The sequence below is a fragment of the Chrysochloris asiatica genome, unplaced genomic scaffold (assembly GCF_000296735.1).
Source record: "Chrysochloris asiatica unplaced genomic scaffold, ChrAsi1.0 scaffold00194, whole genome shotgun sequence".
Classification (NCBI taxonomy): Eukaryota; Metazoa; Chordata; class Mammalia; order Afrosoricida; family Chrysochloridae; genus Chrysochloris; species Chrysochloris asiatica.
In genome coordinates, this window is record NW_006408712.1 from 2,209,321 (window position 1) to 2,220,203 (window position 10,883).

The 10,883-nt window shown below is 41.8% G+C and overlaps 1 protein-coding gene across 1 annotated transcript in view; it reads right to left on the reverse strand.

Annotated features, from left to right (window-relative positions):
• PYGL (phosphorylase, glycogen, liver) overlaps positions 1-10,375 on the reverse strand; it is a 44,340-nt gene extending 33,965 nt beyond the window's left edge. The window contains exons 1-2 of the mRNA XM_006872348.1: positions 10,133-10,375; positions 1,681-1,701 (exon numbers count right to left, since the gene is read on the reverse strand). Coding sequence (XP_006872410.1) covers positions 1,681-1,701; positions 10,133-10,375 — 264 coding nt within the window. The remainder of the gene's footprint in view (positions 1-1,680; positions 1,702-10,132) is intronic.
• Positions 10,376-10,883: the final 508 nt, after the last annotated feature.

Consider the following 10,883-nt stretch of genomic DNA (forward strand, 5'->3'; position numbering starts at 1 on the left):
GTCGGGTCCGACCCATAGCGACCCTGTACAGGGTTTCCGAGGGTGTAAATCTTTACGGGAGTAGAAAGCCTCATCTTTCTCCCGCGGATTTGTAAGTATAGGACCCAACATTTTATAATGAAAAAATACCATATTGTGAAAATACTAAAAACTATTGAAATCTACATTTCAAAAAAGCAAATTTTATGCTATTTGAAGACATCTCAATAAAAATATTATAGAAAATGTAAAATTTTTAAAAATAATTATCTTTAATGATTTCACCATCTAGAAATCATACTGGCATGTATACAATCTATTTTTTAATACATATCTTATTGATACACAACACACACACACTTACATAAACCAGTGCTTATCCTACAACACCACACCAGTATTCCAACACCATAATTCAAATGCATCAGTTCTTCTGCAGTCTTCCTTATTTGTTGTCCAACTTTCACATGCATATGAGGTCACTGAAAATACAATGGCTTGGGTCAGGCGCACCTTAGTCCTCAAACTGATATCTTTGCTCTGGAACAAAGCAGATTTGCCTAATGCAATACACCTCTCATTTGAGGCTTTTACTATTGCTTCCTTGAGCAGTGATTGTGGATCCAAGCAAATGAAGTCTTTGACAACTTCAATCTCTTCTCCATTTATCATGATGCTATTTACTGGTCCAGTGGTGAGGACTTTTGTTTTCTTTACATTGAGGTGCAACCCATGCTGCAGGCTGAGGTGTTTGATCTTTATCAGTTAAGTATTTAAAATCCTCTTCAATGTTGTATATTACTTAATTAGTACTACTATATATGGAGTCCTGGTATGGTGGTACAGGGTAAGCTCTAGACTGCTAACCACAAGTTCGGCAGTTCGAACCTACCAGCTAATACTTGGAGTTGGAAATAATTTGATGGTACTTAATAACAGCACACTACACTACACTGGTATAAAACGTGATCTTACCCACAGTGGTGGAGGTGTACCACTGAGTCAGTTCCAACTCACTGTGACCCTGTATATGGTTTCCGAGCCTGTACATCTTTCTGGGAGCATCAAGCCTCATCTTTCTCCCATAGAATAACTCATAGATTTGAACTACTGACCTTTTGGTTAGCAACCCAGCTCACAGTCCACGACGTTACCAAAGCTCTTTATCTTAACCACAGTCTTATATTTTCTTCCAGAATATTACGTTAATGACTATATGAACATAATATAATTTACTGAATCCTCTATTTTTGGAAAACAAATTTAAACTGAGGAATACTTGAGAGTATAAAAGAATGTATAGTGTAAGGAAGAATAAAAAGTCATCAGAGACTTCAGTTAAAACCAAGGAAGCATGGGACCAAAGACGGCAAAGAAGCTTTATTAGGAGGTCAACTATTATGAAAACCTCATATTAAGGAAGATGAGGAACGAGAAATTGATTTAAAGACTATAATATTGCTAGGGATCTTCAAGAATTCAAGTCAGGAGGATGGTGAAAAAAGGGATTTTACAATGTTTATAAAGGATAAGTCCTGTCTCACCCCCTTCCAAATCTCCTTGGTTACTTGTTAAAAATTTAGTTTCCCAGTCTCTACCGCCCATCTAATGACTCAGAAGTTCTGCGTGTGGGACCAGGAAATCTGTACTTCATTTGAGAACAGATAAAGAGGTTGACCTGAATTAGACATAGTACAGTGCCTGTGACCCAGACTGGACTTTCTAAAGGAAACTGTCCCCATGGCTCCTGCTTGAAGAGATAGCTATAGGACATAATAATGTACAGGTGGCTCATTTCCTTACTGCACCTAAGTGATGGGCTAGACATTGTGATAATGGAATTCCAGTGTTTAGCTATCAGGTGGTCATATGCTTTAGGGAGGGAAGGCCTAGTCCATGTGCCAGGAAGGTAATTGTGCCTTATTTAAGCCTGTAAGCCAATCATAATAATTTTATTCCCTTGCTCATGATTGATTTTGTCATGCCATATCATTTCATCCAATGAGAGGTGTAGGAAGTCTGCTGAGGCCAAAGGACTTCTGGGAAAGATTTTCCTTGCTGCCACCATCTTCTTCCATGAGAATAAAGCCAAAACACCAAGACATCGAGAGTTCTGACAGAGGTGTGCTGCTGCTGAACTAATCTTAGAATGGTCTAACCATGCTGGGGTAATTGTTCTATATTAACACACTTCCTGGTCGGTTGAAAGCAGTACTGGTAGTACAGTGGGTTAAGCATTGGACTACTAACTGCAAGGTCCTTGGTTCAAACCCACCGGTGGGAGAAAGATAAGGCTATCTGCTCCTGTAAAAACTTAGTCTCAGAGACCCCTAGGATCAGCTCTACTCTGTCTTACAGAATCGACTTGACAGCAGTGAGCTTTGTTTGGGTTAGTTGGTTGTTGTTTTGCTAGGTTTTCTGTTACTTGTAGCCAAAAGTATTTTTACAGAGGACTTGGCTAGAAGCAACCAATTGACATGGTAAGTAGGGATCTCTGTCGTGGCTAAGCATAAACTGAGTAGTTACAGTAATCAGCCATCCTTTGAGAAATTTAAAACTGAGGTATACTTGAAAGATAAGATAATATATATAGTGAAATCTGAGACTGAAAGGAAAAATGAGAGTTATTGATCAAAGAGGGCCTGAGTCAGGTTCATGGTAAAGCCCTAGAACTGAGAGATCCTAGAACAGATCAAGCGCCTAAGCCCTCCATGTTATTTTAACATCTTAATGGTCTTCTCATTCCAGTGCCCATGTGGCCTGGCTCTAACTCCACTTCTCCGGCTCTCTGAACTGTTTGTCTGGCATTTCCTTGAAGCCTGACCAGAAGGGACTCTCAACCTGTTTAGTCCGGGAGGGTCAGTGATGAGAGTGTGTGCAGAGTACTCGTTTTCCCTGCTATGATTATAATATGGCCACCATTTTTCAAAGTGTTTCAGAACTCAGGCACTTTAAGGAAGTGGTCATGATACCAAGTCAGCTGAGAGATCTTCCTTAGTTTCTTTTTTCTGGTAGAGAATTATTCAGCTTCAATGGCCAACTTCTCTTTTTGACCTTATCAGTTAACTGAAAGTATGAGGTCATTCAATGTCAGGCAGAGTGGAGATCAACTCAGCCAACAAATATTCAAGGTTTTACAGAAAAATCAAAGCAGGGTAGGAGTTTCCATTCTTAAATGTGCATTCCATTGACTCTGTTGGTCTTAATCACCAATTCAATAGGTTTCCCCTGGGAACTGGTACTTGAGTTCTTAGAAAGGTGGCAAGTATCCTATAGGCAGTGTTTTCTATGACTAATGCAAATGCTGATGCACAGTGTGATTTAGTGATGATTCAATAATATGAAACAGATGGAAATGGATTTCTAGTAATTTAAAGTAAACTGGTGTGGTGCTGTGGGTTAATGCACCAGACTGCAAAGCCGCCTGAACTGCAAGGCCAGTGGTTCATGCTCACCAGCTGCTCCTCGGAAACGCTATACAGGATCACTATGGGTCGGAATCGACTCGACGGCGCTTAACAACAAAGTAAGTATAAAATTAGGAAAATTTTGAGCCAATTCTAAATGAGAGGAAGTAGATAGTTACTTTCCACAGAGTAGTTTGAGACATGTGTGTGGTATTACATTTTTATTACTAAATTAAAATTTCACAAGCAATACATTAATGCTTTCTCCTTGTTAAGAATTAAAATGTCATAGATGAGGCTAGCATACCTTTTGATCATCGCCCAAATTCTACACTTCTCCCTAGGAGAGTTTTCTCTATTTACAATTCTAAACCTTTTTTCTATGACATTATACATACACACAGAAAATAATGTATTTATTTTCAATAAAAATGGTATCACATTGTGTGGCTTTTAATGCAATTCAAACCCCACTCCCTCCAGAGATCTAGCCAGGGTAGTACAGCTAGATTAATTTTGATTCTTTTAGATCTTAATATGGATGTTCCACTGCTTATGGAAGCCATTTCCCCTACTGATGGGCATTTAGGTTATTGCTAATATTTTCTTTTTATAAACAATCGTGTGATCTTTTTTTTACGTGACTCCTTATGTGCATGTCTGAGTGTTTCTCCAGGGTAAGTATCAAGAACTGGAATTGCTTGATCATAGGGACACAGATTTTTAATTTAATGATGCTGGTGTTATATCTTCAACATTTTCCTTAATCTTCTGAAAATTGTTATCTAGATAAAGCACAGAACTCAAATTGTATCCATACATACAATAATAATTGTTAATAAAAGGACATTAATTAACTAAATCATACCAATAAAGAAATAAGTTTATCATTACCCACCAGTCACTCAACAAATAAATTAAATGTCACGTGCACAAGGCAATAAGACAACAGTTAAACAACTTGGGTCATACCACAAAAGTATGTGAATTGAGCAGTTGTGAAAAACAGTAGTGAAGCAGAAGGGCTACCTTGGAAACCTTTAAGTGCACAGGAAGGATCTGGTTAATTCTGGGGTCTTAAGCAATGCCTTCAGGAATTTTAAGCAATGTCTCTTTTGTTCAAGTTCCCTTCTCTATAGTTTTTCTGGAGTTGCTCCATCCATGGCAAGAACTTAAGAACATGAATATTTATAACCAGGTCACACCTCTTACCTTCCTAGGAAGCTCATCTAGTTCTTCTAAACCTGACCATGGGAGAAGTCTTCAATTGGCCAGACAATTACTAAATAATGTCACTTACCTGCAAGCCTCCCAAGACCACCATTGCCAAGTCCAGCATCTTCTTCAATTTCTTCTAACTCCTCCATATCCAAACCAAGCTGATGATGAAAGAAAAGCCACATTACATGCATATTCAATTGTAGCCCATTTCAGAGATAACAGTCATTTCCTAAAGCCTTGGGTCAGGAGTCCAGGGTTATCTGTTCACTCTCAGTCTATGTCCCTCATGGTTTGTTCTTGCATGAGGTGACCACTGCAGATCCCAGTTGCTGCAGATGTACAGCAGTAGCATGGTGAAAAATGTGGGTGCTAAGTGTCCATTACTGAATGTTACTTTCAAGTTCTGTGACCCTGTTGAAGCCATTAAACCTAATTATGCATCACTTCTTTTAATTTAAGAACTGAAGAGGACAATATTACCACCACTTTGAATTGCTGTGAATTAGTACAGTTGTAAAACGCATTTAGAACTAATCTAGGGCCAATAGTCCCCAATAAACGCTTGCTATTTAAAAAAACAATAAAATGTGTATTGTACAGTTAGAACCTCGGAAGTAGCCCAGTACTAGGCTGACACTGGAGTCCTGGTGTGGCGCAAAAGGATAAGCACTGGATCTCAAGGTTGGTTTGAACCTTAAGATGGTGGTTCAAACCCACTAACCACTTTCTGGAAACCCTATACAGGGTTGCTATGAGTTGAAACCAACTTGATGGCACTTAACAACAAGCTGATACTAACTGGCCTAAAGGAGTTTTTGAAAATTATCAAAAGGTACAAGCTCAGGCTTTTCTGGGTGGACCAAAGTTCATTTTCTTATTATCACAACATATTTACTTAGTAGGGTCAATAGTTGTTAACTCAAAACCAGTTAGTGAGTCACTGCCATGAGAGCCTGGGCCTCAGCAGACAGGGACATCTCAGCCAGCCAATCTAGCTAGAGAGAAATAGTCTCTACTCTTCTATTGGGGAGGTCAGAGAGTGTCAGCAACCTAGAGATGGAAGGGACTGATTTCTAGAGATAGCTTCTTGTGCTAAAGTACTTAGGTATTGCACAGCTAGAATCCACTAGTAACACTGTGAACTCCTATCAGAGTTCTGCAGCCCTGGACACCACTCTGAATTTCTCATCTTACAGCAAGGGCATTGATGGCTAGATAAGTGACTGGTCCTGTGTTGATGAGATGACAATCTTGCCCATGGTCTGTTGTGAAACAAATGTGCTCTTAATCTGAAAGTCACATAATCCATGAAATTATTTAAAATGGAAGAAATATGCATTTGTAAACATATACAACATATGTAACCAACCAGGCTTGAGCTTGATGCTCTGGTTTCTATTTGGTATATCCTTACACCAAAAATTGTTAACCTTCAGGATGTTTTACATTCTAAACATATAGGTCTAAAGTAGGACGTAAATCTTGAGCAAGGAGACATGGATCACTTCATCCCTCCTGATTATATGTTTATGCTATTCCATAGCAAGCATGTTCTTTTTAGCTGATAACAGGGGAAGCAAATAAAAGGGAAGTTAAGGGGAGCTGCAATGTTTTTCATAGAGAACACTACCCTAAGCTACATGAAGGAAAGTGGCCCTGGTGACGGAGCTGTCCACATGAAAGCAGCTTGAGCATCCTCTTTTCAACCACATCAAAAAGGTGACGGACTCTTTGTGTGGGATATGGAGATACCTGAACTTAGGGAAGAAGTTCATAAAATTAAAACAAAACCCACTAGCATAACAATTTTGGAGACTGCTGGTGTGGCACTGTAGGATAAGCACTGGACTGCTAACAACATGTTCGGTGGTTCAAACCCACCAACTGCTCCTCGGAAACCTTGTACAGAATCACCGACTCAACAGCACTTAACAACAACAACATAATAGTTTTAAGATGTCAGGTTCCTTTTTTTAGGAGGAAGTGTACTTTTACATCTCATGAGCAACAGTCTGAGAAAGTATGAAAACAATTTTAAAAGTTTATCATTTTCACATATTACCTTGACATATTAATAACAAACACAGATCATTTCTTTTAAAGTAGAAAGGGACACAAAGCTATGCTTGTGATTCTGACAGTAGAAACTCAAGTACTTTCCATAGACTTATTCACATATTAACTTCTGAAAGTGTAACTTGCTGGGGAATGTTATCAAAAACAAGCACAATTTAAATTTATTTTATTAATTGTAAAATATTTACATGAGGCCTAACAGTCCTGGTGTGGGGCTTTAAGATCAGCAGTGGATTGCTAACTGTAAGATCGGCAGTTCAAACCTACTGGCTGCTCCTTGGAAACTCTACATAGCGTCTCCATGAGTCAGAACTGATCCAAAGGCACATAACAACAATAACCAATACTCTTTTAACTTTTCTGAGACTCTTTTTCCTAAACTAAAGATCACCAATAGGTTATATTTCTAGTCGTCTGTGGTTTCCTTATCTATAAATGTAATTTTCCAACACTGCTTGCTACACCCACAAGATTCCTGAAGTGAATTTGAAATTTCAAGGGAGAGGATAAGAGAAATATGGGGGCAATGTACCTGGTAAATGGCCTCATCACAAGCATTTTGCAGGCCAAGGTTGATCATGGTGTTCTGCAATGTTCGGCCCATGTAAAATTCCAAAGAGAGGTAATACACCCTCTGAAATAAAGAAAAAGAGAGGTCATGTGTACTCTATGACATCAACCTTACTTGTCAACATAAAAACCCCAAATCATATGGTGGGTCACCAATAAGAAACAAATAGCAGGGGCCACTTTAGCATAGGTTCAAGTGCAGGGCTACAGACAGTCTTTTAACAATGCATTACCAACAGCAGGCTTGGGAGAAAGTATCTTACACACTATAACGACCAAGCAATTCAGAATTTTTTGCCCCCTTGAGAAAGATTAAAGAAAAGAAAGATTCGATTCAATGTGTTAGACCACTTCATGTGTTTTTCTCCTCTGGTTCATAAACCTCATGAATAAAGCATCTGCTTTGAAGAGACAGAAGTCAGACTTTCATAGCTTGCCATTCATTCATTAAATATTTATAGAGCATCTGTGTAGCACCTGTGTGGGCAAGGGTCAGGTTAGCTATAACTATGCCAAGTGATCCAAGAAATAGGATTTACTCCCTCAAGGTATACTCAACTCCATGGCTGAAAGTATTCCTCCTTGACAGATTACTACAAATTTACATAGGATAAGCACTTAACCTCATGAGCAGTTTGAACTACAAGGTTGGTGGTTCAAACTTACCAGTTGCTCCTTGGAAACCCTACATAGGGTCGCTGTGAGTCGGAACCAACTCCACCACACTTAACAACAATGAACTGGCAACAAGCTCCTTCCAAATTAAAAAAAAATTACTTAAAAGTTTATTGGTGTATGTTCTTGATTAAAATAGGAAATCTCCTAGCAACTTAGAAAGTGTCTCTGTTATGGTACAAGCCAAGTAAAGGCTATCAGAGTTGAGATTGAGAGATAAAAAGGTCAGACTTGCCTAAAACTTTTACCTACAAACTCAATTTACCAAATTTCCAAGAAATATATCCGTGACTAACTTCTTCATTCCCCTGTACTATATCTTACTCTCCATGCCAGTTCTTTACCACCAAACAAAATATCTGAAAATGTGCTAACAGGAAGTCAACTCATACATAAGAGAGGAGTGCAGTGGCACCACATGATGAGCACGGGATGGTGAACCACAAGGTCTATGGTTCGAGTCTGCCAGCTGCTCTGCAGAAGAAAGATGATGCTTTCTGCTCCCTTGAAGAATTACAGTCTTGGAAACCCTACATAGGGCCTCTTTGAATTTGACTCCATGGTACTTTGCAACAACAAATACATGAGACTCCCCATTTCTTCATAAGAATCAAAATGAAAATGATTTGATCAATTTGAAAAAAAAATGACTATAATGTCTATTGTAATACTCAACTGATCAGTTATACATATAAATTAAAGTCAAATACATAAAAATGCCAATTTACCCTTATTTCATCAACTATTTGGATTCTAAGTCTTCACATAGGTAGTCAGCATTTGTAAGGGCCTCAAGTAGGTGGAGAAATGAGAATGGAGGCAAGTGGGTGATACAGGAGGAAGTAGAAGGTAACTAAAAGTTTGTGTCTGGGTGACTGTCAGATGGCACAGAAGATTCAGTACATTATATATACATACAGTTTTTTCCTAAAGGATACATACAATAACTTAACAGTTGTTACTTTTGGTGGAGACTTCCAGAGAAAAAAGCGTTCCTTTCCATTTTAAAGTTTTGGTATGGCTGCAAGTTTGAAAACTGGGAATAGTTAACTTTCTTTAAAAACCTCTGTAGGGATTCTTTGAATACTGGAATCACGGGCCAGCATCCAGCGGTGGGTGCTCCAGCTGCCAGAGCTGCCCTCTCACCTCTTTCAGCACACAACCCCTCCCTGCAATTTCCTCCACAGTCCCTTCCCACCTTTCCAGATTGGTCAGGCAGAGACAGTGTCCCTCTGTGCTGCTAAAAGTACCCAACGGAACTCTCCAGCCCAGTGCAATGGAGTGGGATGATAGTGAGCTGTCTTCCTCAGGTGCCCTGTGGTGAAGGGGGTGGATCAGCTGGGGTGGGTGAGGGACATAGGGTGGGTATAGGGGAGGTGGGTTGTGTCGGGGAGGAGGTCGGCTAGGGAGGTGGGGTGAAATGGATCGCAGAGCCCAAAGCATTGCCTGGAATGAATGAAGTCTAGGACTCCACACTTGCAGACATTCACTTTTGTTCTCAATCAAACCCACCAAAGGCTCTATGGGCAATGACACGCCCCTTCCAATTTAAAAAACAAAACAGAACTTAGTTCTTATTACCATCTATACACTTTGTTTTGTCTTTCTTTCACAAATATTAAGCTCTACGAAGGCAGACCTTTTGTTTTGTTCAAGGCCTAGAACGGTACCTTGCATAAAAGACAGGAGTTGCCACGTTATCTCTTTTTTTTGTTGTTGTTTTTAAATGTTTCATTGTGAATTTTGTGATAGTTTACATGGGAGAACATTAGTTTTACAACCACGTTATCTCTTGATTAAAAGTTTGTGTAATAGGTGTTTTGGCAAGAGCGAACCAACTGACAGCACTGAACAACCACAACCACAACCAGGCAGTGCTCAGGGTGGGGTGGGGGAGGAAGGAAGGGGACGCAGTGGCCGCAGCAGTGGGTTGGGTGGGGCGCTGGTGGGCAGTGCCGCGGAGACGTGAGTGGGATCGCTGAATCTGTCTCTTGGACGGCCCAGTCACCGCCCAGACGCGTCTCACCTGGACTTCGGGGCGTCTCCCGCAAGAACTCACCCCGGATATCCGACTAGGATGGGGGAAATGGTGGGAATTCCTCCGGCCCCGCAGCCCCGCCGCCCGGGCTCCTGTGTTACGCCAAAGACGCTGTCGCGGACGCCAAAAGCCCTGGTCAGCAGCCCCGTCCCGCCCTGGCCAGTACCTTGGGGCACTTTTCGTAGTAGTACTGCTGCGTACGGATCCAGCGTCCCACCAGGTGATCGCGCACCGTGTGCGCCAGCGCGAAGAAGTAGTCGCGAGGAGTGGCCACATTCCGGTCCTTGACTAGGGTGAAGTGCAAGTGCCGATTGAAGCCCTTCTTCAACTCGGCCACGTTCTCCACGCCCACGATGCCGCGAATGCTGATCTGCCGGCGCTTCTCTTGGTCTGTCAGTGGCTTCGCCATGGCGGCGGGCGGGCCTGGGCCGGGGCGGAGAACAGCACAGCGAGCTGGACGTGCGGCCCGAGGCGTCTAGGCCAGCGGGAGCAGGGCGGAGCTGGGCCTGAGGCTCCGCGGCCGCTTTTGAGACAGAGGAAAGATTGGGGTCCGCCCCTTGGCGCGGCACCGCCCCCACGCGTTTCCCCATGGTCACCGCGCGCGGGGCGGAAGGCGGCGCTGGCCCCTCCTGGGACTCTGAAGGGCACGGAGGGTCGGGTTAAGGGTGGAAGCCACACCTTCTGCTCGCTTTGTTTTCGGCGCTTCCCTAGAGCTCTGCGAGTTCGCACTCCTGGATGGGGTGGAGCTGAGGGGCTGTTACCAGGTGGTAGGACCCTGAGCTTGGATGTCGTACAACTCACGGAGCCACTCAGAGGTTCCCTTCCGCATCAGCAGAATCCAGGAGGGCTGTATGTCCTGACCTTCCGGTCTGAAGTCTAGAGGTCCAAGGACATGGTCTGTGTGAAAGCTTGTTAGC